Source organism: Amblyraja radiata, chromosome 11 (genome assembly GCF_010909765.2).
Source record: "Amblyraja radiata isolate CabotCenter1 chromosome 11, sAmbRad1.1.pri, whole genome shotgun sequence".
In the NCBI taxonomy this organism is placed as follows: domain Eukaryota; kingdom Metazoa; phylum Chordata; class Chondrichthyes; order Rajiformes; family Rajidae; genus Amblyraja; species Amblyraja radiata.
Genome location: NC_045966.1, coordinates 52,571,316 through 52,596,533, shown reverse-complemented (window position 1 = coordinate 52,596,533; position 25,218 = coordinate 52,571,316). Strand labels below are relative to the sequence as shown.

General features: G+C 42.4%; 1 protein-coding gene across 1 annotated transcript in view; it reads left to right on the top strand.

The window, feature by feature from the left end:
• The window catches only part of LOC116978642 (slit homolog 3 protein-like), a 432,238-nt gene that overhangs the window by 319,457 nt on the left and 87,563 nt on the right, over positions 1-25,218 (top strand). Inside the window, exon 5 of the mRNA XM_033029927.1 lies at positions 19,480-19,551. Within this exon, the coding sequence (XP_032885818.1) occupies positions 19,480-19,551 (72 nt within the window). The remainder of the gene's footprint in view (positions 1-19,479; positions 19,552-25,218) is intronic.

The window sequence follows — 25,218 nt, the reverse complement described above, 5'->3', positions numbered from 1 at the left end:
GTAGTACAAACGCAGAGAGTTAGCATTGAGCTAGTGTTAACCTTGAGCTAGTGTTAACCTTGAGCTAGTGTTAACCTTGAGCTAGTGTTAGCATTGTTAGCTTTGAGCAAGTGTTAGCATTGAGCTAGTGTTGAAGCTATGAACAGCATACATCATTGAAAAAGAATGAAATACCTGCAGGATGTTGTCCTGTCTCACAATGCTTTAAACACAATAAGAAAAACGATGACATCTCTGCTATTTTGACCATGGTCCTCTTCCTCATCAGCTTTTCAATAATGACCATATAATCTGTTTCAATTATGTTGGTTTGTAAATTTAAATTGGCTAGGGCTTCAGAAATAAATTCCGTTCTCTTCATAAGAGTGCCACGGGATATTTTATATCTTTCTCAGAGAGCATACAGGATTTTAGTTGCCAGGGACACTCAGGATTCATCTGTAAATTCACCAACCTCCCTTCCCTCTTGGTATCACACTTGTAACATAATCCCGCTGAGTTACTCCAGCATTTTGTGTCTATATTCGGTGTAAACCAGCATCTGCAATTCCTTCCTACAAATAATCTCTGTGTTTCTTTCCATTCTGGTGCTAGCTTACATACTGAGTAGTCTCAGTATTCTCTTTTCTTTTAGTTATGCAGCAAATCTATACTTTTGTATCTTGCTGTTCCAACAATATTCTTTTTTTCTCTGTCCTCTGTTCTCATTCAACTCCCTCTCTCCACATCTCCTCCAGACAGATCAATTGATATGAACTTGTCATTTCCCCCCCTCTCTCACCCAGCACCGCCATCAATTGTATGGTTCAGCTTCTCTGGTCTCTTGCCTGGTCTCCAGCCTTCCCTGGTCCCATCCCACCCTATTCTCTACTTGATTGCTATTTCTTTCTTGTTTAGTCATCAGTCAGAAAAATTAACTCCCTTTATCCACAAATGCTGCTTGATGTTCTGAAAAGTTATACAATTGTCATAGAATCATAGAGTCATACATCATGGAAACAGGCCCTTCGGCCCAACTTGCCCACGCCGACCAACATGCCTCATGTGCACTCGTCTCACCTGCCAGTGTTTGGCCCATATCCCTCTCAGTCAATCCTACCCATGTATCTGTCTAAATGTTTGTTAAATGTTGCAATAGTACCTGCATTCTCTGGCAGCTCATTCCATATATACCCACCACCCTATGTATAAAAAGTTACCCCTCAGGTTCCCATTCCCCCCCTCCCCACCACCTTAAATCTATGTTCACTGGTTCTTGATTCCTCTACTCAGGGCAAAAGTCTCTATGCATTTACCCGATCTATTCCTCTGATGATTTTGTACACCTCCATAAGATCACCCCTTACTTCTTGTGTTCCAAGGAATAAAGTCCTAGCATGCTCAACCACTCCCTATAGCTCAGGCCCTTCACTCCTGGCAACATCCTCGTAAATATTCTCTACATCCTTGAAACTTGACTACAGACTCAATCTAAAATGTTATTTGTAGGTTTGTAAATTGGACCCAGTCCTTTGGCTCAAAACAGAAGCGTTACCAACTAAGCTGCAACAAACACAGTCAATTTCAAATCTCCATTTCTGTGAAATACAATATTTATTATATATTAGAAGAATATTGGCATAATATTATTGCACACAATATACTTCTAAGCTGTGATATCTGATTGGAAACATGTTGGCGTGGTTGTAATCAGCCATTAATATGATGGCTTGCTGATATTCATGTGCACCTTTGGCCAAGTTATGGGAGACCTACACGGTGTCTATGGAGAACCATTTAAAATGGACTGCTGCCATCAGGACAGGAAGGGTAAGTGGAGAAAACTAGAGCAGAGAAATAAATGTGTAGTAAAGGAAGCCAAACTGGTAAATGGAACCATCAGACAATGCTGAGAAGAAAGCAATCAATATTTATTTTTCAGAATAAAAACATAGATTGCTCTCTCAGGCCTAGGAATAAAATCACTTCAATTTCAGTGAGTCTAATTACATCTCAGTGATTTATTTGAACAGACAATACTACTTTGTATTCCTATTTTAATATACTCAACCCTATGGAGCATTTCTCATAGAGTTTACTACTTGCTTTACAATCTGGGAAATATTGTTGCACACATTGCATGGGATCACCACGAGAACTACCTCCTCCTTCTACAATTGCTGCAGGCAAGCATCTGGCACTCAGTAACTGCAATGCCATCTAGATGCTGACCAAGTTCAAGGTCAAGTTCAAGTTTATAGTCAAATGCATGGGTAAGTCAATGCAAAGATGCAATTAAAAATCTTCCTTGCAAATCATCTCTGGGACAGAGTCTCAGACCAACACACAAATACAAATTACACATGAATTACATGTAAAATTGTAAAAGTAAAAAAACTGTGCAAAAACAAAAAACATTTGTGAAAAAACATAATTAGAAAAGATTTTTAAAAGTCCACAGTTGTTCAAGACGTGTGGCGTGGTGTTCCGTTTTCAAAGTAGGGTTAGAGTTGCGGGAGGGAACCTGGAGTACTTCCGTTTAGTTTATTGTCATGTGTACCGAGGTACAGTGAAAGACTTTTGTTGCGTGCTAACCAGTCAGCAGAAAGACAATACATGATTACAATCGATCCATTTACAGTGCATGGGTATATAATAAGGGTTGTGTGGATTAGTTTGAATTCCATATATTTGCTGGAAAACAACTGTCCCTGGTGGTGTGGGACTTCAGGCTTCTGCACCTCCTGCCTGATTGTAGCAGTGAGATGAAGCCATGAATGAGATGGTGCAATCCTTGATGATAGATGCTGCTTTCTTGAGCCAGCCCCTGATGGAGATGTTTTAATTAGAGGGGAGAGCTGAGCTGCTAATGGACTGGGCTGAGTCCACCACTCTCAGCAGCATTTTATGTTCCAATAGACACTAAACAATAGGTGCAGGAGTAGGCCATTCGGCCCTTCGAGGCAGCACCACCATTCAATGTGATCATGGCTGATCATCCACAATCAGTACCCCGTTCCTGCCTTCTCCCCATATCCCTTGACTCTGCTATTTTTAAGAGCTCTATCTCACTCTCTCTTGAAAGCATCCAGAGAACCCGCCTCCACTGTCCTCTGAGACAGAGAATTTCACAGACTCACAACTCTCTGTGTGAAAAAGTATTTCCTCATCTCCGTTCTAAATGGCTTACCCCTTATTCTTGAAATGTGGCCTCTGGTTCTGGGCTCCCCCAACATCGGGAACATGTTTCCTGCCTCTAACGTGTCCAAACCCTTAATAATCTAATATGTTTCAATAAGATCCCCAGCGTTAATCACAGCCTATTATACAAATCGGAAAGCAATATTTGATAACATTTCAAATGCAAGAGTGCTTGAAAGAGTTTGGGACATGGATATAATTAAAGTACAAATTATAATATCAAATCCAACCGTACTATTTAAAAAAAACTCTTGTTTTTGTGATATTGAGAAGGAAAATTACAGAACGTTTGTATAAAATTAGCACTACTGGGGCAAATCATTGATGTGTGGTAATCATAGTTTAGTACAACATTTAAAAAAATGGTGCAAATAAACACAAAGGTTGTCAGGGCGTTTATATGACGTCTACATCATAAATACCCTGAAATTAATACCAATTCAAATAATTTCACCATGATCGTTCTAGAAACGCCTGGAAACCAGCACTACCTCTGTCGAAGCACTAGTTTACTGCTGGAAACTTCAAGCTTTCTTCATTGAGCTTCACACAACCCAGGTTTCTGTCAATTTCCCCGAAATTGTAAAACCAAATACCAATAGTTTAAGCTGCTCTTACCATGACAAAATCCGTGGCCTTCAACAGAGCTAACTTTGTCAAGGTCAGTTCCGCGAATCATTCTTTCCGATTTCAGCGTGGTTCTTCTTGAAGAGACACCCGGGATCGGGGACACATGATTGCACTCCAGTCTCATACCTGGTGTGGTCACTGCTGAGGCCATTTGGAAACTACTTACTCTTCCAGCAGTGTAGCTGACAGGCCTTCCCAAAAGGGTTCACGTGTCAGTCTTTTCGCTGCTGTGATTTTTATGCAATGTTAACATAGGAATTTTTGTCCTTGGAGCAACAGTGTGAAATGGCCAAATCTGTTTCACTTTAAAATAATGTGGAGATGGAGATAGTGACAGGAAGAGAAAAGACAGCCAGCATGCTGTCTCATTAGCTCTTGTTGGAAGGTTTATTGAAAGGACCTCAAATCTAGTTCAATTACACAATATGAGCCTGGTTGTCTGAAGTCACTAACTTCTCCACACTGATACACAGATTGATTTGAATCATTCGTTACCCATGCAGACATTTGCTTCAATCTTGGCTTCTTTTGTGTCACCGTTTGATTGTTTATTATTGTTAATAAACTTTACAGTAGACGATCAGCAGGGATAGATATGCAAAATGCAAGTAAAAATTCTCTCGATGCACAAACAAGATATTGTTCACTACTCTGGAAGTATTACGATTTTTAATAATTAAAGGAAAATCAATATTCTGCCAATGAGTTCAGTAGCAGGTATTTACAAAAAAAATGTGCTCACTATTTTATGTGAAAGGCACTTTAGATTCTCATTATACGAAGTTGACGCAGAGCATTGAATCTCAGTTACAAACAGTTGTTTTAGTAACACAGCATGGAAGCATAGTGACACATTGTGCTGCTGAATGTTCGGATGTGGGATAAGTGCCCACACATCTCTCTCATGCTACGTTCTCTCAGTGGGAGTTAACAAGAGAATAACAGCACCAAATGGAATGAAAAATTAAGAGTCAAGTCATCTTGCAGCAAATACCTGCCCAATACTCAGGGCTGAAAAGTTATTTTTGTATTCAAGTGGTTTCATCAAAATGAAAGTCTGTGGTCTGTGCCTGAGCTTAATTGCTGAATGGGAGGAGAAGATGTCAGAGGGGGGGCTCTTGTAACCACCAACATATTGAAGCTGAATTATGCAAGGCAGGATCGATCAGGTCAAGAAAGAGCTACAAGAATGATCTTTTGATGCATGGACCCAAGTATCAGCACGTGTTTCTAGCCATGCTTGCAGCTCTGGGACAAAGCAGATTTAAACAAGACAGTCACTCTGATGGCATCGATTGATGAATCTGTGAATGCAGAATTCCAAATTAATGATGCATTTGACACCACTACAAAAAGAACAGCATGCCATTATCTGATCAGTTCCACTGTTGCAGTTCCACAAAAGAGTGCTGAAGTTCCTTGAAAAGTACTTTCATCTTTTATTGAAGGTGGTTGAGGATGAAACAAGAGTATGAGTGAAAATTATCCAAAGTCAAGTTTTTCTGAAGCTTGTTAAACTGCAGTGCCTTCAACAGACACCCTGGCCACCCTCTTCCCCTCTTTGATGACACAGAGGATAGGTGAAATAATGAAGCAGCAACCCAATTGATATATTGATATAATTGATATTGATATAATTTAATTGCCACACAACCAAGGTCGGTGGTATTTGGGTTGCCAGCAGCGGTACAATAATAAAGAACACAACCACAATAAAATTTTTACACAAACATCCACCACAGCATTCATCACTGTGGTGGAAGGCACAGAGCTTGGCCAGTCCTCCTCCATTTTCCCCCGTGGTCGGGACCACCACCCTCCACATCCGTTGCTGCGGGCGTCCAGATGGTAAGGGACAAAGTCAAGGTGAGTCCAGGATCGGCTCTTCCCAACCAGAGACCACGGCTTCAGGCTGGTGAAGGCCGCAGGCCGGCGGTCAAAGTTTTAAAGTACCTGCCGTGCCGCAGCCGGAAGCACCGCAGTCTGCAGGGCCGGCGGTCGAAGCTCCCCTCCAGGGGAGATGGTAAGTCCATGCCGCACCCGCGGTAGAAGACGGCCGCGGGCCGGCGGTGGAAGCTACTTCTTCCCCCCGGGTCCTTCACGAGGGATCCCGGGCTGTAGACGCCGCACCAGCTGGAGTTCTGCAGACCGCGGCTTCAGGCTGCCGGCTGCCGCGGGCCAGCGTAACGGAGCGCTCCCCTCCAGCGAGGTCTCACCCGCTCCGCGCCGAGAGTCCACGCTGCGCCCGCCGCTGAAGCTCCGGGCGCGTCTCCGGGAAAGTCCGCGCCGATCCTTGCTCTTAGGCCACGGGGGAGGCGACCTGAAAAAATCGCCTCTCCATGGAAGAGGCGGCCGAAACGGTTTCCCCCTTACCCCCCCCCCACACCACCCCCCACACATAACACACAAAGAAACATTAAAAACAGACTTTTAAACATACTAAAAAAATTTAAAAAGTTGGAAAAAAAACGGACACGCTGCCGACAGGCTGCTGCCAGTGCAGCGCCCCCTTTCTCATAAAAGGCTCCAATCACGTCATGAAGCACATGAGAGAAAGTCTAACAGTATATGCCTGTCACCTTAATCTATGGTGGGGTTATTGATTTACAATCAGTGGTGGCTTGATTTGATACAGCCTCCGTTTATAGATGAATATGAATTTCATTTCGCACCACTTTGATTTGTGACTTCATCCACACAAAGTTTAAGAATTGTAAAATGCTATCCACGAGTGTAACAAGTGATAATGAACTGTTAATTGCTGAAAAATGCAACTGTTACCTTTGTACCAAAGAAAAATTATACTAAGAGGTTTTATTAACCAAATCAACTGGTGTGATCTTGCTTCTCTGGAGCCCATCAAAGAATTATACAGATGTTGAGTACTTTATATTTAATTTGTTCCTCGTTTTAGAAAGTGACTGCCACCTTTTAGAGAAACTCAGAGAGGCAGCTTGATTATGAGAACAAAACAACGCAACCATCAGATTACCATGGCTACAGTCAGTTAGAGGAGGGCAATTAAAAAGGATGGCGAGACAGCGTGCCTGCTGCAATTCCTTCTAAATCATTTCAAAAGGGTGAGCTTCATATGAAATGTGTTTTATATCAAACAGCGACAACGTTATTCTTCCGTAAATTATAGTAAATTTCTGCAACCTCTTTAGCTGAGCCCACTTCACATTTCTGGGCAGTGTGCCAAAATAGCTCGGATCACAGAGGGTGTAAAAATTGTGCAAATATTAAAATTAATATTGAATATTCCCAAACCTACAATTGCATTATGCACAGATGGAGAGAGACTAGGACTTTCCTGTATCTATGTCTGTTGGACAGAAAGATTTTGGAATCAAAGAAATTGCCAAGATGTGGGGCCAGAGCTATAGGGAGAGGTTGAGCATGCTAAGGCTGTGTGCGTGTGTGTGTGCGTGCATGTGTATATATATATATATATATACATCTAAATATATATATATACACATATATGTGAAGTTACTTACATTGACATGAGCTGGTAAAAATAAATCAGAATGCACCACAATATACTTTTTGGAATGAAGATCACATTTATTTCTATATTATATACTAGACTAAGTGGGACCCGTTGGGTCCCATGTTCACACGGGAGGGTTGGCCCCCCAATGCAATATTCAACCTCTCCACCAATTCCAATATTGGTGGCCAGTGGGGGGGGGGCTTTCTGGAGCGCTAGTATGGGTATTGTGGGCTGAAGGGACTGGTTTCCAGAGGGGTAGTATGGACAATGTGGGCCAAATGGATTATTGGTCACTCAAGCCTGACGTGCTGACAGCTCACTCACGGCTGGTGGGCTAGCAGTTGACTCACAGCTATTCCTTGAAATTCCATTTCAAGCAGGGTGCAAGGCCACCAGATTCAAATGCAGTTTCCTACCATTTCAAGCAGGGTGCAAGGCCACCAAATTCAAGTGCCGTTTCATGCCACTTCAAGCAGGGTGCAAGGCCACCAAATCCTAGTGCTGTTTCATGCCATTTCAAGCAGGGTGCAAGGCCACCAAATTCAAGTGCAGTTTCAAACCACTTCAAGCAGGGTGCAAGGCCACCGAATTCAAGTGCAGTTTCCGACCATTTCAAGCAGGGTGCAAGGCCACCAAATTCAACTGCAGTTTCATACCATTTCATGCAGGGTGCAAGGCCACCAAATTCAAATGCAGTTTCCTACCATTTCAAGCAGGGTGCAAGGCCACCAAATTCAAGTGCCGTTTCATGCCACTTCAAGCAGGGTGCAAGGCCACCAAATGCTAGTGCTGTTTCATGCCATTTCAAGCAGGGTGCAAGGCCACCAAATTCAAGTGCAGTTTCATACCACTTCAAGCCGGGTGCAAGGCCACCGAATTCAAGTGCAGTTTCCGACCATTTCAAGCAGGGTGCAAGGCCACCAAATTCAACTGCAGTTTCATACCATTTCATGCAGGGTGCAAGGCCACCACATTCAAATGCAGTTTCATACCATTTCAAGCAGGGTGAAATCACCATAAAACCACACAAAACACCACATAAACACCACACTCACAGTTGAGTAGACAATCAGTGTGTTCAGTTGATTCACAGCTCAGACAATCGTGACTTCTCCCTCCACCATTTTGCAGAGACTGAGCCACACCTACACTTCCGGGTTTTATATTCCCTCCCCCCTCCCACCGGAAGGACCGTGGCTTTCATGGCGTGATTGACTGGAGAGAGATTCTCAACATTTTTTTAAACACTGATAAACACTTTTATTTTTCATTGATGGGAAGAATCCTCTGCACCTGATGAGCGGAGGGGGACTGAGTAAGATGGCCAAAAATCACAGCCGTATGTGGTAGCATTTTTTCTAAAATCATGAAACAGAAAAACAGGAAGTGGTCAAGATTTGACATTTAATAATATAGATATAAATAAATGTGATCTTCATTCCAAAAAGGATATTGTGGTGGATTCCGGTTTATTTTTATCAGCAATATGTCAATATAAGCAAATGCATTAAACCTAGGTGAGGGAAGCATGTTTATTTTGTTTCTTGTGGTTTCACTTAACAGCAGCACAGCGGTGCAGTTGGTGGAGCTGTTGTCTCACAGCTAACCGGGTTCGATTCAGACTTTGGTTTCTGTCTGTGTGGTGTTTGCACGTTCTCCCTGTGACCATGTGGGTTTCCTCTGGGTGCTCCTGTTTCCTCTCACATCTTAACGATGTGCAGATTTTTAGGTTGGATTGCTTCTGCGCAAAAACCCCATTAGTGTGTAAGGAGTAGATGCGAAAGTGGAATTCTTGGAACTGGTGTGTGTGGGTGATCAATGGTAGGCGTGGACTCAGTGGGCCAATGTTTCCATGATGTATTTTCAATCAATCAATCACTCAGTTAAGGTCATCTTTATGGCCTGGCTCTGAATATCGCTAACTCAGCAAGAAAAAAACGTTGGATCTTCTGGTCTGTGTGACTTTGGTAATAAACCAGGTGGTCTGTTCATATATTAGGCTGCAAAAAGCTTGAATAAAAGTTTGACAAGAGATCCTTGCAGCTCTGTTTCCACTTATTCTTCATCATCATTACATTCCCTCATGTTCAATTGACCAAAGTTCTTGGCATCATCATAAAGTACAAAATCGGCTGTAAATATCATGGTTCTTTGCTTGATTTCTCTATCCAGTTCTTCACAATTCATCATTGTACGAATAAATCTAGATGCATGATACAATTATCTACAAAACATTACAGTTTCAATTCTCACAGGACTTTGGGATGTTGTGTGCAGAATGCAACAGATTGAGTTGAGTAATGTAGGTTGTAATGTTACTCTGACAATCTGGAGTTGGCTTGATTGCTGTTAACAATTTAAGAGAAGTTCCACAGGATTTATCTTCATGGTACTTTAACCTGAAGTTATTCCCCTTCCTGAGGGGATTAACTGCATTAAGTAAAGTTGATTGTAAAGTAACTTGTACACGGTTGGCTGGATGCAGCAAGCATGATACGTGAGCATGCAAGTCAGCCAGCACATCTCTGAATCAACTGGGCTGTCTTTGTTCCCAGTGTTGTTGGCATTTCGGATGCAGTGCCACAGGCAGGGCATTGCAACTCAGCAAACTGGTGACATGCATTTTCTAGATTTCTTCAATGGTGGAGATCAAAAGGTCCAAGTGTTTCCTATAAATACTGACCTTATATGTGAATATGACGCAATCATGTTTGTGGTCACGGTATTGGGCAAGGTACGAGATGGAGGGAAGAAGGGTTTTGGCCCAAAACGTTGCCTATTTCCTTCGCTCCATAGACGCTGAGTTTCTCCAGCACTTTTGTCTACCATTGGGCAAGGTACGTTGTGAAGGCCCTGATGAAGGCAGCTCATGTATGCATGAATGCACGCTCACTCACTCACTCACTCACTCACTCACTCACTCACTCACTCACTCACTCACTCACTCACTCACTCACTCACTCACTCACTCACTCACTCACGCATAGTCACACGCACACACACTTATTGACATTGTATGCGAATGTGATGCAATCATGGAAATGGACAATCTTTTTGGAGGCCCAGAGGAAGGCAGTGCACATTTGCGTACACACACACGCTCTCACAAATAAAAATACACCTTCATGGAACACACACGTGGAAGTAAGCACGCACACGCTCATGCAAATACCCAACAGCTCACTGTCTTTTGAAGAAATAAATCCCCATGCTCCCCATGAGAAGGTGTGTGGGAGTGTGTGTGAGATGTGAAACTATGAGTATGGTACTCTCATTAGGTTTATCCAAACTCATGGTGTTTGCCTTTATTTCCTGATTCCGATTGGGTTAGAACAGTCATAGTTGGACCTTGTTATCGCGCTTTTCTCGTTTTTTTTGGTTCATTGCAACTATCTGTGTGCATTGGTGCATATGTAGACATGGATTGATACAAGTCCATGGATATCTATGAATGACTTATCTTGTTGAATGAAGACAGCTATATTTATGCTGTACTTCCTTGCAAAGTGTGAGCAATAATATTTCTTGCCTGTTAAATATCATAGTATCTAATTTCTGTTGCCACCTATGTTCTTAATTTAAATCTGTGTTTTATAAAGTGACGGGGGGGCCGTGGGAGGGAGATGCAAAAAAAAGACACTGCTTAAGTATTCAAAGGAGCAATTGACAGGCTGCCATTGAAGAATGGTATTCGAGTCTGATTCATGCCCAAATAAATCTAGTTTCCTTAAATTCGTCTATTCTGGAGTAAATGATGGATGGGAAGAATCCAGCTGTTAAACAAGCTACAATGGTTGGGTCTTCACGACTGGCCTGAGAATAAATACTGTAGAGAGCATCTAACTAATGACCAGAAAACAGCCTTCTGAACGGTTTTATTTGACACCATTATATAAGAGTCCAGAAGATCACATGATCCATGGCTACCATTATTTTTCTTTGCATTTCCTCAAGATCAAGACTTGCTTCCACTCCAATTGCATAGCTTCACTTCACTGGTAATTGATGAATATCACAAATGGGCAGGCGGTGCCTGATGGGGTAGTGGTTTATATGGCAGTGTGTTGCTCTCACCAGTTATGTTGGACTACTCTGTGCTGCTGAAGTATGGGCAAGAGGTTGTTAGTGCTGCACAAAATGCCTCTTCTCCATTTTGAGGGGACCTGGGTTAGTAAATCTCAGGAATAAAGAGGATGTTGTATTTTTCTCATGGATGATCTGACAACATCCTCGAGTTGTTTCATTTGTTGAATGGCTGAGCCTTGCCATGACAGAATTGAGAATGGAGTTTTGAGAATCTTGTGCTGGGCACAATGAAGCCAACTGAGTATTATCATGCCTTTAGTGCTGGATAGGTTAGCTGGAAAAGAACATTGATACTAAATGTTTGTCTTCCCAATGGATCTGAAGGATTTTTCTAGGACAGCATCGGTGGCATCCGTTCCACACTTTGTGAGGGTACAGCTGTTGTATAAATGTAGAGGACGGTTGGAATCACGGCTTCCTGACAGACCATGAGAATAGATCAGGGACTGAAGCTCACCATTTCACCTCCAACAAGCTTCTTGCTTAGTAGAGCTGATCTGGAGGACTTATGGGAAACTTTAACCCACTTTGTCTCCATTTGAGAACCAAAATCACCCCAATCTCAATAGGCGAGCTGCCGATGATACTTCCATTAGGTTGCAGGGCAAGTTCTGCCTCTGTCATCTTCTTCATTGTAATATACAAGGGAGTGGGCTTATACTCAATATCCACAAACAACAGTGCTCTGTCCACCTGCAATGATCATACAATACCATTCTCCAATTATGACTCCATGCAGGAGCATGGAAAATGTGGACCATTTCCAATATATCTGGAGACAGTGAATGTAAATACTGATATGAAAATTTACCATGGCATTCAACATGCCAGCACAGCCTTTGGGTGACTAAAGAAAAGGGCATTTGGAGATTGTCCTAAAACCTGGTACAAAGTCACAGAACCTTAGAGTTAAGAAGGGTCTTGAATTGAAATGTCACCCATTCCTTCTCTCCAAAGAGGCTGCCTGTCCCGCTGAGTTACTCCAGCATTTTGTGTCCATCTTCGAACCTTAACCAGTTCTCTTTGTACCACTGTATGATCTGTGCACAGCCATGGATCACGGAGATCCCTTTTGAATCCATAGAAAAAATAACAACGCTATTAACGCCGTACCTCAATAATAATAAAAGAAAAGTTCACAAATATACACAAAATGACTCAAAGTACTGAAGTCGCTCAATAGGTCAGGCAGCATCTCTGGAGAACGTGGATCAGTGTTGTTTCCGGTCGAGATCTTTTTTCACCAATAAACAGCCTATCCCTAGTTTGTGTAATCTAAACCTATGTTCCACGTTTCTCCCAAACCTGTTCCAGAATGTTCCAGAATGTATCAACTGGCTTGCAGTCCTGCCCTATTATTATCTATGAAGCAGTCGACATCAATTAATTTTTCTTTAATTGAGTCAGGTCGAGGGGAATTCCCCCCGTCACGGGTACCATGTAATCCCGTGCTACCTGCTCCATGGTTGGATAGACGGTGACTAAGCCGACTCCCCCACCTGGTTTGCCAGGTGAGGAGGGGGCTGTGGACACCCAGCAGGACCAAAAACGAGGCCTGTCAAGGGGCGGATGAGCTTCTAGTGAGTCAACGGACATCCACACTTCAGTAGAAGTTGCGATCACTGTCGTACACAGCATTGTAAGGTATGCCCGTCGGAAACCAGCACCACTGTGTCGCTAATGTTTTCAACGATTTAATAATAAAATAACAATTAATTGAGCCTCTTGCAATTTGGTGTCAGTCTAATGACAGCAGCTGTTGGGAGAATGGAGTTTGTTTGTGGGAGAGAGAGAGAAGCAATTTTCCTGCTTCTGTATCTGTGCTGTGGTTGTTTTACTTTTGCGGTTAAATGCAGAACTTCTCAAAAGATTTCATTCCAGAGTTGGTTTCATACTAATAATGACGCTACACTGTAATTTATAGGAGGTAAATTTATATACATTTTAAAAGTCCAATATGCCAAAATGATAATGATCTGCCTTCTGGTGCTCGCTGGTACTGGATCTTGACAATTATCAGATGTGTACTGGGAGAAATAATCTCACTGCACCCCAGATGGTCAGAGAAATGAAAACCTCGGGCCATTTTCATGGCCGTGCCTCATTAGCATTCGCTCGGTCAGCTGCAGTTGGCATGAGGTGATGGGCAAGTCACCAACAATGGAGATGGTGGGGAAGGGAAATTTGCTCGCTACTCTGTGGCGTCAAGCTGGTAATAAGGCCTTGAAGAGCTGGAGGCCGTCTGGGACAACATGGCAGAAAGCTAGCACGGTCCACAGCAAATGTAGCCAGGCTTTGCTTCATTTCTGGTACAGCCTCACTGATCCCTTAATAATGTTTCCATGTTTGCTCAAAATCAAGTTGGCTTGAGCTGATAATATTTGTAAACACTCCCCTGAATTTTTTTTTGCCATCATGTTTGGTGAGCTAAGCATGGCTGTGTGCCACTATGCAACTGAGCCCTGACAAAAATGGACACAACCCAGACTGAAATGGTGTTAGAGTGATTCACACTCATAAAAAAGCCGAAGCCAGGACCACATGCTTCCTGATAGGACCTCATCTCAGTTTAGTGTTTAGTTTAAAGTTGCGGCATGGAAACATACCCTTTGGCCCATTGAGTCCAAACCAACCATCAATCTCCCGTTCACCTTGGTTCTCTGTTATCCCACTGCCTACATATTAGAACTATTTTGCAGAGTCTAATTAAATCTACAAACACATACAAACCTACAAAACATAGGGTTTTGGGAGAGGCATCATCTCTGAAGGACACTTCCCTCACGGGTCAGGTAGTTATTATGCCAGGGAGGAGAGAGAGGATGCCACACTCACTGAACGGGCCATGGAAGTCTTGCTCAATGAGATAGATGCCAGAAAGGAGGCCCTGGCATCAGGTGTGGCCGGAGAGCTGCCAGGATTATCATAAGCAGCGCCTGATAGGAGGTAGTTACAGCCAGACCTTCAAGGAGCGACAATCCCTACTCAATAGAAAGCACTCATGAACTCACAACGTTTGCAAGGCTATCTGCATATTATCTCCAGAATAGAGTTTATCATGAACAGAAACCTAAGAACAGGACGGCTCAGGAACAGGCACTTTAGCCCACAATATCTCTGCCGAATATGATGCCAAGTTAAACTAATCTCCTCTGCCTGCATGTGATCCTATTCCCTCCATTTCCTGCACATCCACATGACGTCATAAAAGCCTCTTGAACATCACTATCATATCTGCTTCAACCACCACCTCAAGCCAAGCCTTCCAGGCACCCACCCTCGGTGAAAATATTGCCCTGCACATTTCCTGGATTTTCACATCTCCACATTAAGGGTGGCTCAGCGGTAGAGTTGCTGCCTTACAGCCCTTGCAGCGCTGGAGACCCAGGTTTGATCCCGACTACGGGTGCTGTCTGTACGGAGTTTGTACATTCTCCCCGTGACTACGTGGGTTTTCTCCAAGATCTTTGGTTTCTTCCCACTCTCCAAAGACGTACAGGTTTGTAGGTTAATTGGCTCGGGAAATGTAAAAAAATTGTCCCTAATGTGTGTAGAATAGTGTTGAACATAGAAACATAGAAAATAGGTGCAGGAATAGGCCATATGGCCCTTCAAGCCAGTAACGCCATTCAATATGATCATGGCTGATCATCTAAAATCAGTACCCCGTTCCTGCTTTTTCCCCATATCTCCTGATTCCTTTAGCCCTAAGAGCAAAATCCAACTCTCTCTTGAAAACATCCAGTGAATTGGCCTCCATTGCCTTCTGTGACAGAGAATTCCACAGATTCACAACTCTCTGGGTGAAAACATTTTTCCTCATCTCAGTCCTAACATAACAAGAGGAGTTGAGTATAGCGGCAGGGCTTGTATTCACTGGAATTTAGAAGGATGAGATGGGATCTTACAGAAATATATAAAATTCACTAAGGATTGGACATGCTAGATGCAGGAAAAAATGTTCCTGATGTTTGGGGAGTCCAGAACCAGAGGTCACAGTTGAAGAATAAAGGGTAGGCCATTTAGACAATAGACAATGGACAATAGTACAGGAGTAGGCCATTCCTCTCGCAATGAAAGTCAACATGCCATTAGCTTTCTTCACTGCCTGCATGCTTACTTTCAGTGACTGATGTACAAGCACACCCAGGTCTCATTGCACCTCCTCTTTTTCTAACCCGACACTATTCAGTTGATAGACATAAAATGCTGGAGTAACTCAGTGGGTGTGGCAGCATCTCTGGAGAGAAGGAATGGGCAACGTTTTGGGTCGAGACTCGACCCGAAATGCCGCCCATTCCTTCTCCCCAGAGATGCTGCCTCACCCGCTGAGTTATTCCAGCATTTTGCGTCTACCTTTGATTTAAACCAGCATCTGCAGTTCTTTCTTACACCATTCAGATAATAATCTGCCTTCATGTTCTTACCACCAAAGTGGATAACTTCACATTTATCCACCTTATACTGCATCTGCCATGCATCTGCCCACTCACCCATCCTATCCAAGTCACTCTGCAGCCTCATAGCATCCTCATCGCAGTTCACACTGTCACCGAGCTTTGTGTCATCCGCAAATTTGGAGATTTAATTCCCTCGTCTAAATCGTTAATATATATTGTAAATAACTGAGGTCCCAACACCGAGCCTTGCGGCACCCCACCAGTCACTGCCTGCCATTCTGAAAAGGACCCGTTAATTCCTACTTAATATATAGAGATGGCTGGTTGGCAGGGACTTGGTGGGCCGAAGGGCCTGTTTCCATGCTATACACTAAACTAAACTAAAATCTCCTCCATTCCTATGCAAGAGTCTGTGCTCTTTAAGTGGGGTGATACTCTTTAAAAAACATTGACATGCATTGGCCATTAAAGTAATTGAAGAATGGATTAATTGATCCATGTGTTATATCCAGTGCAGGAGGACCTGCTCAACAGAATGTGTGTGAGTTTTTGTCTAACTCAGTATTTAGTGTAGTTTATTTAGAGACACAGCATGGAAACAGGCCCTTCAGCCCATGAATCCACACCAACCAAATATCACCCATATACGCGTTCTATCCCACACACTAGGGATAATGTGCAGAAGCCAATTAACCTACAAACCTACACGTCTTTGGAATCTGGGAGGAAACCGGAGCACCCGGAGGAAAACCACGTGCCCACAGGGAGAACGTTCAAACTCCATATAGGCAGCACCCCTAGTTTGGATCAAACCCATGTCTCTGGTGCTGTAAATTCGCAACTCTACCATTGTGTGACTGTGCTGCCCTATGTTGTATCTGTGGTACTATGTAGGTGTTAAAGACTGGAGTGTAGGGACTGTCTTCATTTGCAAAGATGTTTTTCTTTTGCAGGCTCCTTATGAAAGTGATGCCTCTGTTCGGGAGCCCCTTTGATCCTGTGTGCACAAGGCCTGCCCCCTCCAATCCCCTGTGGGTGCAGGGACTTTGCCCTGGGAATTTAGTATTTCTTCTTTTAATGGTCTCCGCACTTAATCTCAAGGGACAGCCTCCAAGTCTATTTGGTGCTCTTACATAGAAACATAGAACATAGAAAGTAGGTGCGAGAGTAGACCACCAGGTCCGTCGAGCCCGCACCGCCATTCGCTCATGGCTGAACACTAAACAGACACACTTACCCACAAACAGTAGACACAAGACACAGAACACAACACACAGGTTGTTGGCAATGGTTCATGCAGCACATGTGATTGAACTCTTCTTATCTTGCTTGGGATAGACTCCAACACATCCCCATGGCATTTTCGTGGGTGAGCACCTGAGATGTTGCATATTGAGATCAAAATAGATGGAACCATTTCTTCACACATGTCAGCGGAATGCCATTTTAAATAGTGGATAAGGCAACAAACTAATATAATGTGATATGCTTCCATTTCCACTGGTTAAAGTATGGAATTTTACGCTACAATACAACTTGATATGCGTGGAAGTGGGTATTACAAGAATAATGATTTCAATATGATATGTTCAATATGAATAGTATTTCTTAGTATCCAGTCCCGTTTCATCTCTGTCATGATTCTCCTGGAAATGATATGAAGCACAATCCATTCTGGATGAAGCCAGAATCAGACCAGGGAATGAGTGCTACCTTGTAGGCTGAAGTGTCCTCTATAATGTTTGTGGAGAGCAAGGAGAACACTGTAAAACATATCTCCAGTGTGTTAATATGCACACTGCTGCTGCTTCACACAAAGATTATATAGGCAGGAGCACTTCAAATATTAGATCTTGGAGAAGCCTTTTTGTAGAACCTACTCTGTTATGCACTTTGTCTGTAGTTGTCTGTAACACTATATTCTGTACATTATTGACTGTAATCATGTGTGGATGATTTACATGGACAGTACGCAAAGCAAAGTTTTTCACTGTATTTCAGTACATGTAACAATAATAAACCAATACTAATGCCAATGCCAAAGTCCAATTTTATACAGTTCTCAACTTTCAAAATCTTTTTTTCCCCAAGATTTAATATATGCGTAACTAAAGGTGGATGATACTGGCATAGTTAAATAATTAAAGTCAATGGTGTAAAACGTGAATATACTGGAACTCTATGTGTAAGAATTAACTGCAGATGCTGGTTCTCACCGAAGATAGACACAAAATGCTGGAGTAACTCAGCAGGACAAGCAGCATCTCTGGAGAGAAGGAATGGGTGATGTTTCAGGTCGAGACCCTTCACTCTCAAGACCCGTCATGTCACCCATTCTTTCTCTCCAGAGATGCGGCCTGTCCCGCTGAGTTACCCCAGCATTTTTTGTCTATACTGGAACCCTAGTCAGGTTTTGTGGAAATTAAACCCAAATGAAGAGCTTTCTGTTAAATACAATGAATGGGCTGTATAACTCCATGTGTCTTACATGCATTTTTGTAAAGGAAACATTAGTCAACCAAACCTGTCAATTTAAATAACATCATCCATACAAATTGGCAAAGGATTAGAGCTCTTCATGCGGTTGAAAAGAGTTGATTTTCTTACAACATATCTGTTTTTGGCCGTCTTTTAACTTCCTTCCCCAAGATTTTTCCCCCGAATTTTATCCTACATATATTCCCAAGTTTTATTCCTGCCTATTTCTTACAATTTCTCCCCATCTCTCACTGGCATCCTGTCTGTGCTCTTGTAATTTGCTTTGCCTCCTTCATTCCCTGCTCCAATCCTGTTTTTCTCTCTCTCTCACTCTCTCTTTTTTCTCATTTTGTCCCTGTGGCTGTTTCTCTTGCTCTCTGTTTCTCTCTTTGTTTTATACTTATCCTGATCATAGGTTATGTAAAAACATCTGCTGTTAAATGGAATCCCCTTGCCTTTCTCTCTGTCCCTTACCCTTCAACTAATATATATGCCTCTGCTGTTGTGCGATCCACGCAATCCCTTTCCATCTCTGTCTTTGTCTCCCTCTTTCTGTCTTGTTTGAATGTGTATTTGCAAATGCTTGTCTTCCTCTCCCTTTGCTGTCTGTTCCATGACTACTTATGTTGCTAAATGAAACTCCCCTGAGAATGAGCATTGGTTGGCCTTCTATTTAAAGAATTGAAAAAATCAAAATCAGTCTTCAGTCATAATCTTTCATCAGAATGCTACTTAAACAATTGCAAATAGTGTACTATTTTTTAATTACCCTGCTAATGAAATCCTCAATGGATTAATTAAAGGTTCAGCCAATTAAATTCTGTGAGATCCAAGTGTTCCTGAAGATTTGAATTTTCTTTCAAGACATGAAATAATCACATATAGATACAAAATACTAGAGTAGCTCAACGGGACAGTCAGCATCTCTGGAGAGAAGGAATGAAAATAAATTAATTCCTTCTCTCCAGAGATGCTGCCTGTCCTGCTGATTTACTCCAGCATTTTGTGTCTATCTTCGGTTTAAACCAGCATCTGCAGTTCCTTCCTACTCATGAAATAATCACACATGGCTCGAAACCGTTTGCTCAACTACAAGCCAATTGGTGAAGAGGTTTCCCTTCAATGTGACACACACTTTCTCTTTTGTCATAAAATAGTTCTAGTATATTTTGAAATTTCAGTATTGAATCTTGCTCTCCTTATTTACAGTGACTTGAGTGAGAATCGGATTCCAGCTCTTCCCAGGAAAGCTTTCCGTGGAATCGTTGACATCAAAAATTTGTGAGTAGAGATGACATCAAAAATATGTTGACATCAAAAATGTGTGAGCTGTGTCATAACATTTTGTAGATGGCGTGCATTTGACATCATCAGTTTGTGAGCAGTGTCATCATTTTTTGTAAATGCCATGAATTTGATGTCAAAAATGTGTGAGTGGTGTTGAATTTTTGGTTTACATTCTGGGAGCTTGCAACAGACCTTTATATAGGTAATCATCTACAACAAATGATTTCCTCCGCCCTGCCAGGATGCGTGTGCATGATTTTGCAAAGAATCAAATAATATCCCTGATTCAGGAAGTCACAACTTGAAAAAATATTATAATAGAAACAGAAAATGCTGGAAACACTCAGCAGGTCATGCAGCATCTGTGAAGTGGGAACTCAAGTCAATGTTACAGGACAAAGATCTCTCATCAGAATGATTCTTAACCTCAACCTTGATCCTTTCTTTTTCATTTCTCTGATGCACTCTAACTGGTTGTTCATTTGGAACACTTTACTATTTTTATTTCAGATTTACAGCACCAATAGATATTTCTTTTACTTATATTTACTGTTGAAAATGTCTGTGCTGTAAATGAAAATGATCTTCTCAGTTTAAATGTTTTAATTAATCTGTCAGAGACTTGTACAAAAGTAATTTTTATCCTTTCTTCCCGTCTATCTTGTACCTAAGCTGGGTGTGGACAGAAGAGGTTTCACTACATCTACTTTGAGCTTGTCATTTCTGAAATTGGCACTAGTGTGCTGTTAAAGAGTAAACGTTTCTTCCCAGCTGCACCCATCCTCTTACATTGAAAAGGAAGTCAGAAATGTAAACGATAAGAAGCTTTGGTTGTGAATTCTAAATACATTTATTTAATTTTCAACATTACAAACTGTAGTGATAATTTTCTGATAATGTTTGATCTAAACCTATAACCTATATTTTCCCGCAGTTAATTGACCAGTTGAGCCTGTTGTTTGATTAAGCTAGCATTAATCTACATCATAGCATAATATATAAGCAACCTCTGAAATATGTAAGAACATATGAAAATCGGAACAATAAAAGACCCATTGGCCACTTAAACGTCCCCCACCATTCACTATATTTAAATTTATTCTGCTTCAGGTCTCATCTGCTTTTCCGGGCTAGTTCTCATAAAGGGCCTGTCCCACTTATGTGTCCTTGGCATGCAAATTACGCAACCTCGTGGTCGTGTTAAGCCGCGATGGTCCGGCGAAGGTCGGGCGCGATTACATGCATACGCACAGCCGTCTGAAGCGCGTGACGTCATTTGAAGATGGACACAAAGCTGGAGTAACTCAGCGGGACCAGCAAGGAAAGAGTGACGTTTCGTGTCGAGACTCTTCTTCACTCTTCTTCAGTCTGAAAAGAAGGGTCTTGACCCAAAAAGTCACCCATTGCTTCTCTCCAGAGATGCTGCCGGTCCCGCTGAGTTACTCCTGCATTTTGTGTCTATCTTCAATTTTCTTGGCCCCGCTCCGGGAGTAGAAGTGGGGGCGGATCCGGACCAAGTTCGGCGATCGTTTGTGTGCTTCTGCTGCAATTGAAGGTGAGACATTGCGTCGCGCCAGGGTCTTGGGCCTGTCCCACTTTTGGCCGTCAGTTCCGCGGCAGGCCGTTGGCGCGCGAAGATTTTGTTCACTCCAAATATTTCGGAGCCCCGCGCGATGTCGCACACAACTACATACCCCTCCACGCTTCTAAGTGGGACCGGCCCCGCGCGGCCATACGATGCCCGTACGCCTCAACGTGACCACGAGGTCGCGTAATTTGCATGCCAAGGACACGTAAGTTGGACAGGCCTTAAGGCTTCAGATCCATAGAAAAGTACAGCATGGGAACAGGCCCTTCGGCTCACAATATCAGTGCTGAACATGATGCAAAGATTAACTCTTATATGCCTGCATATAATCCATATGTCTCCATTTCCCTGAAATATTCACCTGCCTATCCAAAAGTATCTTAAAAACCACCGTCGTATCTGCCTCAACTGCCACCCCCGAGAGCACATTGCACGCACTAACCACCCTCTCCGATCTTTCAAACTTATCTATCTCTTCTTTTAATAATCTGGCCACAAACATCCAGGGTAGAGAACCCTAAGAGAAAAAAGTCCTGTACACCTCAGCGTTGAATGACCAACTTCTTGTAACTGTGTTGCCTCTTTTGAGTCGGAACACTCCAACATCTGTGGGAAGGAACTACAGATGTTGGTTTACACTGACGGCTGACACAAAATGCTGGAGTAACTCAGCGGGTCAGGCAGCACCTGTGGAGATAAGGAATAGGAGACGTTTCGGGTCCAGACCCTTCTTCAGACGATCTGATGAAGGGTCTCGACCCAAAATGTCACATTCCTTTTCACTAGAAATGCTGCCTGACTCGCTGAGTTGCTCCAGCACTTTGTGTCACACTCCTACATCTAATCTCTATGCCCTCTTAGTTCTTCAAATTTTAAGAAGCAGATTCCTCATTCTTCTAAACTCTGCGAAAATACAGATGTAACTTTCTTATCCATTTATGATGGAACTCTTTCATCACAGCAACTAGCTGAGTGAATCTGTTCTGGACTGCATTCAATGCTGGTAAATGCTTATTTAAACAAGGGATCCAATAAAGTGCCTAATCCTCCTGGTGCGGCCTCAGCAACATCTGGTACAAATATCTCAATACTTTCCAGTTTCCAAATCCCAACCCCTTTGCAATTGTTTCCCATCCTGAGGCAACAGAGCACAACTAGAAGTCCTCTTTCACTGAAGCTTTATTATAGTGCACTCCTTGATAATCAAAGACAGAGCTTTGCTCCAAGGAGCTCTTCTGTCAAATCTGATATCTCACTGGCAAAAAGATGTTGTGACTGATTGTATTTACAAATACCAGCATTCCAGGCCTTTGTCTGTAAACAGCCTTATCTGAGCCTTAACAGTGTTGCTCCAACCCATTTTCCACCTCAGTATCACTGTTACTGACCCTCTCTTACTTTCTGTAATGAGTGTTTGCTTTCTCCTGCCTCCTGCAACCCATGTTCTGTTCCTGACATCTATTTATGGTGTCTTCCTGGAAAACCATTTCCCTGCTGTCCCCTTTCACTCTGCTGGGACCCCTTGGCACCTGTCACTGAAAGTAACCGGTCTGAAGAAGGGGTTCGGCCCGAAACGTCACCTATTTCCTTCGCTCCATAGATGCTGCTGCACCCGCTGAGTTTCTCCAGCATTTTTGTGTACCACTGAAAGTAAGCATGCAGGTACAGCAGGCAGTGAAGAAAGTGAATGGCATGTTGGCCTTCATGACAGGAGGAGTTGAGTATAGGAGCAAATAGGTCCTTCTACAGTTGTTCAGGGCCCTAGTGAGAGCACAGCTGGAGTATTGTATGCAGTTTTAGTCTCCAAATTTGAGGAAGGACATTCTTGCTATTGAGGGAGTGCACCATAGGTTCACGAGGTTAATTCCCGGATGATGGGACTGTCATATGTTGATAGAATGGAGCAGCTGGGCTTGTACACTCTGGAATTTAGAAGGATGAGAGGGGATCTTATTGAAACATATAAGATTATTAAGGGTTTGGACACACATGAGGCAGGAAACATGTTCCCGATGGTGGGGGAGTCCAGAACCAGGGGCCACAGTTTAAGAATAAGGGGTAAGCCATTTAGAACAGAGATGAGGAAAAACCTTTTCTCACAGAAAGCAGTGGAGGCCAATTCTTTGTATGCTTTCAAGAGAGAGTTGGATAGAACTCTTAAAGATAGCGGAGTCAGGGGAAATGGGGAAAAGGCAGAAACGGGGTGCTGAGTGTGGATGATCAGCCATGATCACAGTAAATGGTGGTGCTGGCTCGAAGGGCCGAATGGCCTACTCCTGCACCTATTGTCTATAGTAATGGTGAAGAATGAACATGAGGCAGAAAGGAAGAAAACATTCTGTAAAACAAATGGAAAATAAATTGCTTTGAAAGTTGGCCTCAGTCTCCAAGGCTTAGTGCTTTTGGATGAATTTCTCCCAGCACTTTAAGGACAATGATAATAGATGGTGTCAGGAAAGGTGCAAATATGCATCATGACCAAAATCCCAGTGCTATTTTGTTAGTGGGGGCAGAATAATTGTAAAATTCATATGGACAATAATGGACAAATTTCACATACCCAAATATGTTTCATTCATAATAATTAAATTTGGACCTGATCAAATCAATCCTTATATTCAGAATCAGAAAAATGAATAATTTATGCTCTAATATCTACATCATATTTCCCCATTATTTTAAACATTTCTAAAACAAGAATATTATAATTTACAGATTCCAGTAATTAATTAATCTCACCAGCATAAGCTTAAAAAAAGCACAAGATGGTTGCAAGATCACATATTGCTTTTTTTTTTTAACAAGGCTAAGTGAAATAGTTGCAGTGATTTATATTTATTGCGGGAATGCTTCATGGAATGCATGCAGTTAGACACAAGAGAGAGCTAATTTATCTTACAATATATTGTAATTCTTAATTACTCTTTCCAGCAGCTTTATTGAAGCCATGAACTCTGAATATGTCATTTTGTTAATGCTCTCTCTTTCACATCCATTGTATTATTCAGTTGTCTTCCAAACGTTCGGAAGGATGCATATTTTTTCTTCTCCAGCTTTTTGATGGAATTGTTCTCCACTGAAACTGAATTTCAGTGAAGAATTCCCTGTTGCGGACGGGATGCCATGAGATGTGAATGAAGTGACCTTTCACTTTTGGCAGCTGAGTAAATTAGTTCCAATCCTACAGATCGCCTCCTCCATGGAATTGAAATTAGACCATAAGACCATAAAGACTAGGAGCAGAATTATGCCATTGTGTCTACCCTGCCATTCGATCATGGCTGATCTATTTTTTCCTCTCAACCCCATTCTCCTGCCTTCTCACCATAACCTTTGACGCCCTTACTAATCAAGTAGCTTAGGGATTCATAAAGGGAATTGGTCACTGTTGTGGGTGCTCATAATACAACATTGATTGACACATCATTGAGTATCAAACAAGGTTTGAAATTCTCCACATCCCTTGGCCCACTTCACCAAAACTAGAATAAGTCATTCATCTCATCGTAGGTCCTATCTGTGTGTAAATTGGTTGCATATGAAGTGACCTTTCACTTTTGGCAGCCATACAACTACACTAATCTACCTCAGGTACTTTAGGCAATCAAAGTCTGGAAAAGATGCTGTATGGTTAGAATATAGAACGTAGAACAGCACAAGAACAGGCCCTTCAGTACTGAACATGACCATTACTGGCTGCCAAGACCATTACTTATCTACCTACACACAACTTGCCCTGCACATCTTTTTTTACATTGCCCCTGTCACCTTAAACCTATGCCTTCTAGTATTTGATTTTTTCCATCCTGGGAAATGATTCTGACTGTCTACCCTACCTAAGCCTCCATAATTTGATGTACTTCTTTCAGGTCTCCCTGCATCCTCTGGCATTCCAGAGAAAACAATCCAAGATTTTCCGATCCCTCTGTGTAGATAATACCCCTCAATCCAGGCATCATTCTGGTAAACCTCCTCTGCACCCTCTCCAAAGCCTCCACAACCCTCCCTGTAATGGGGTGAGCAGAACTGCTCACAATCTATAAATGCAGCCTAATCAACGTCCTATAATACTA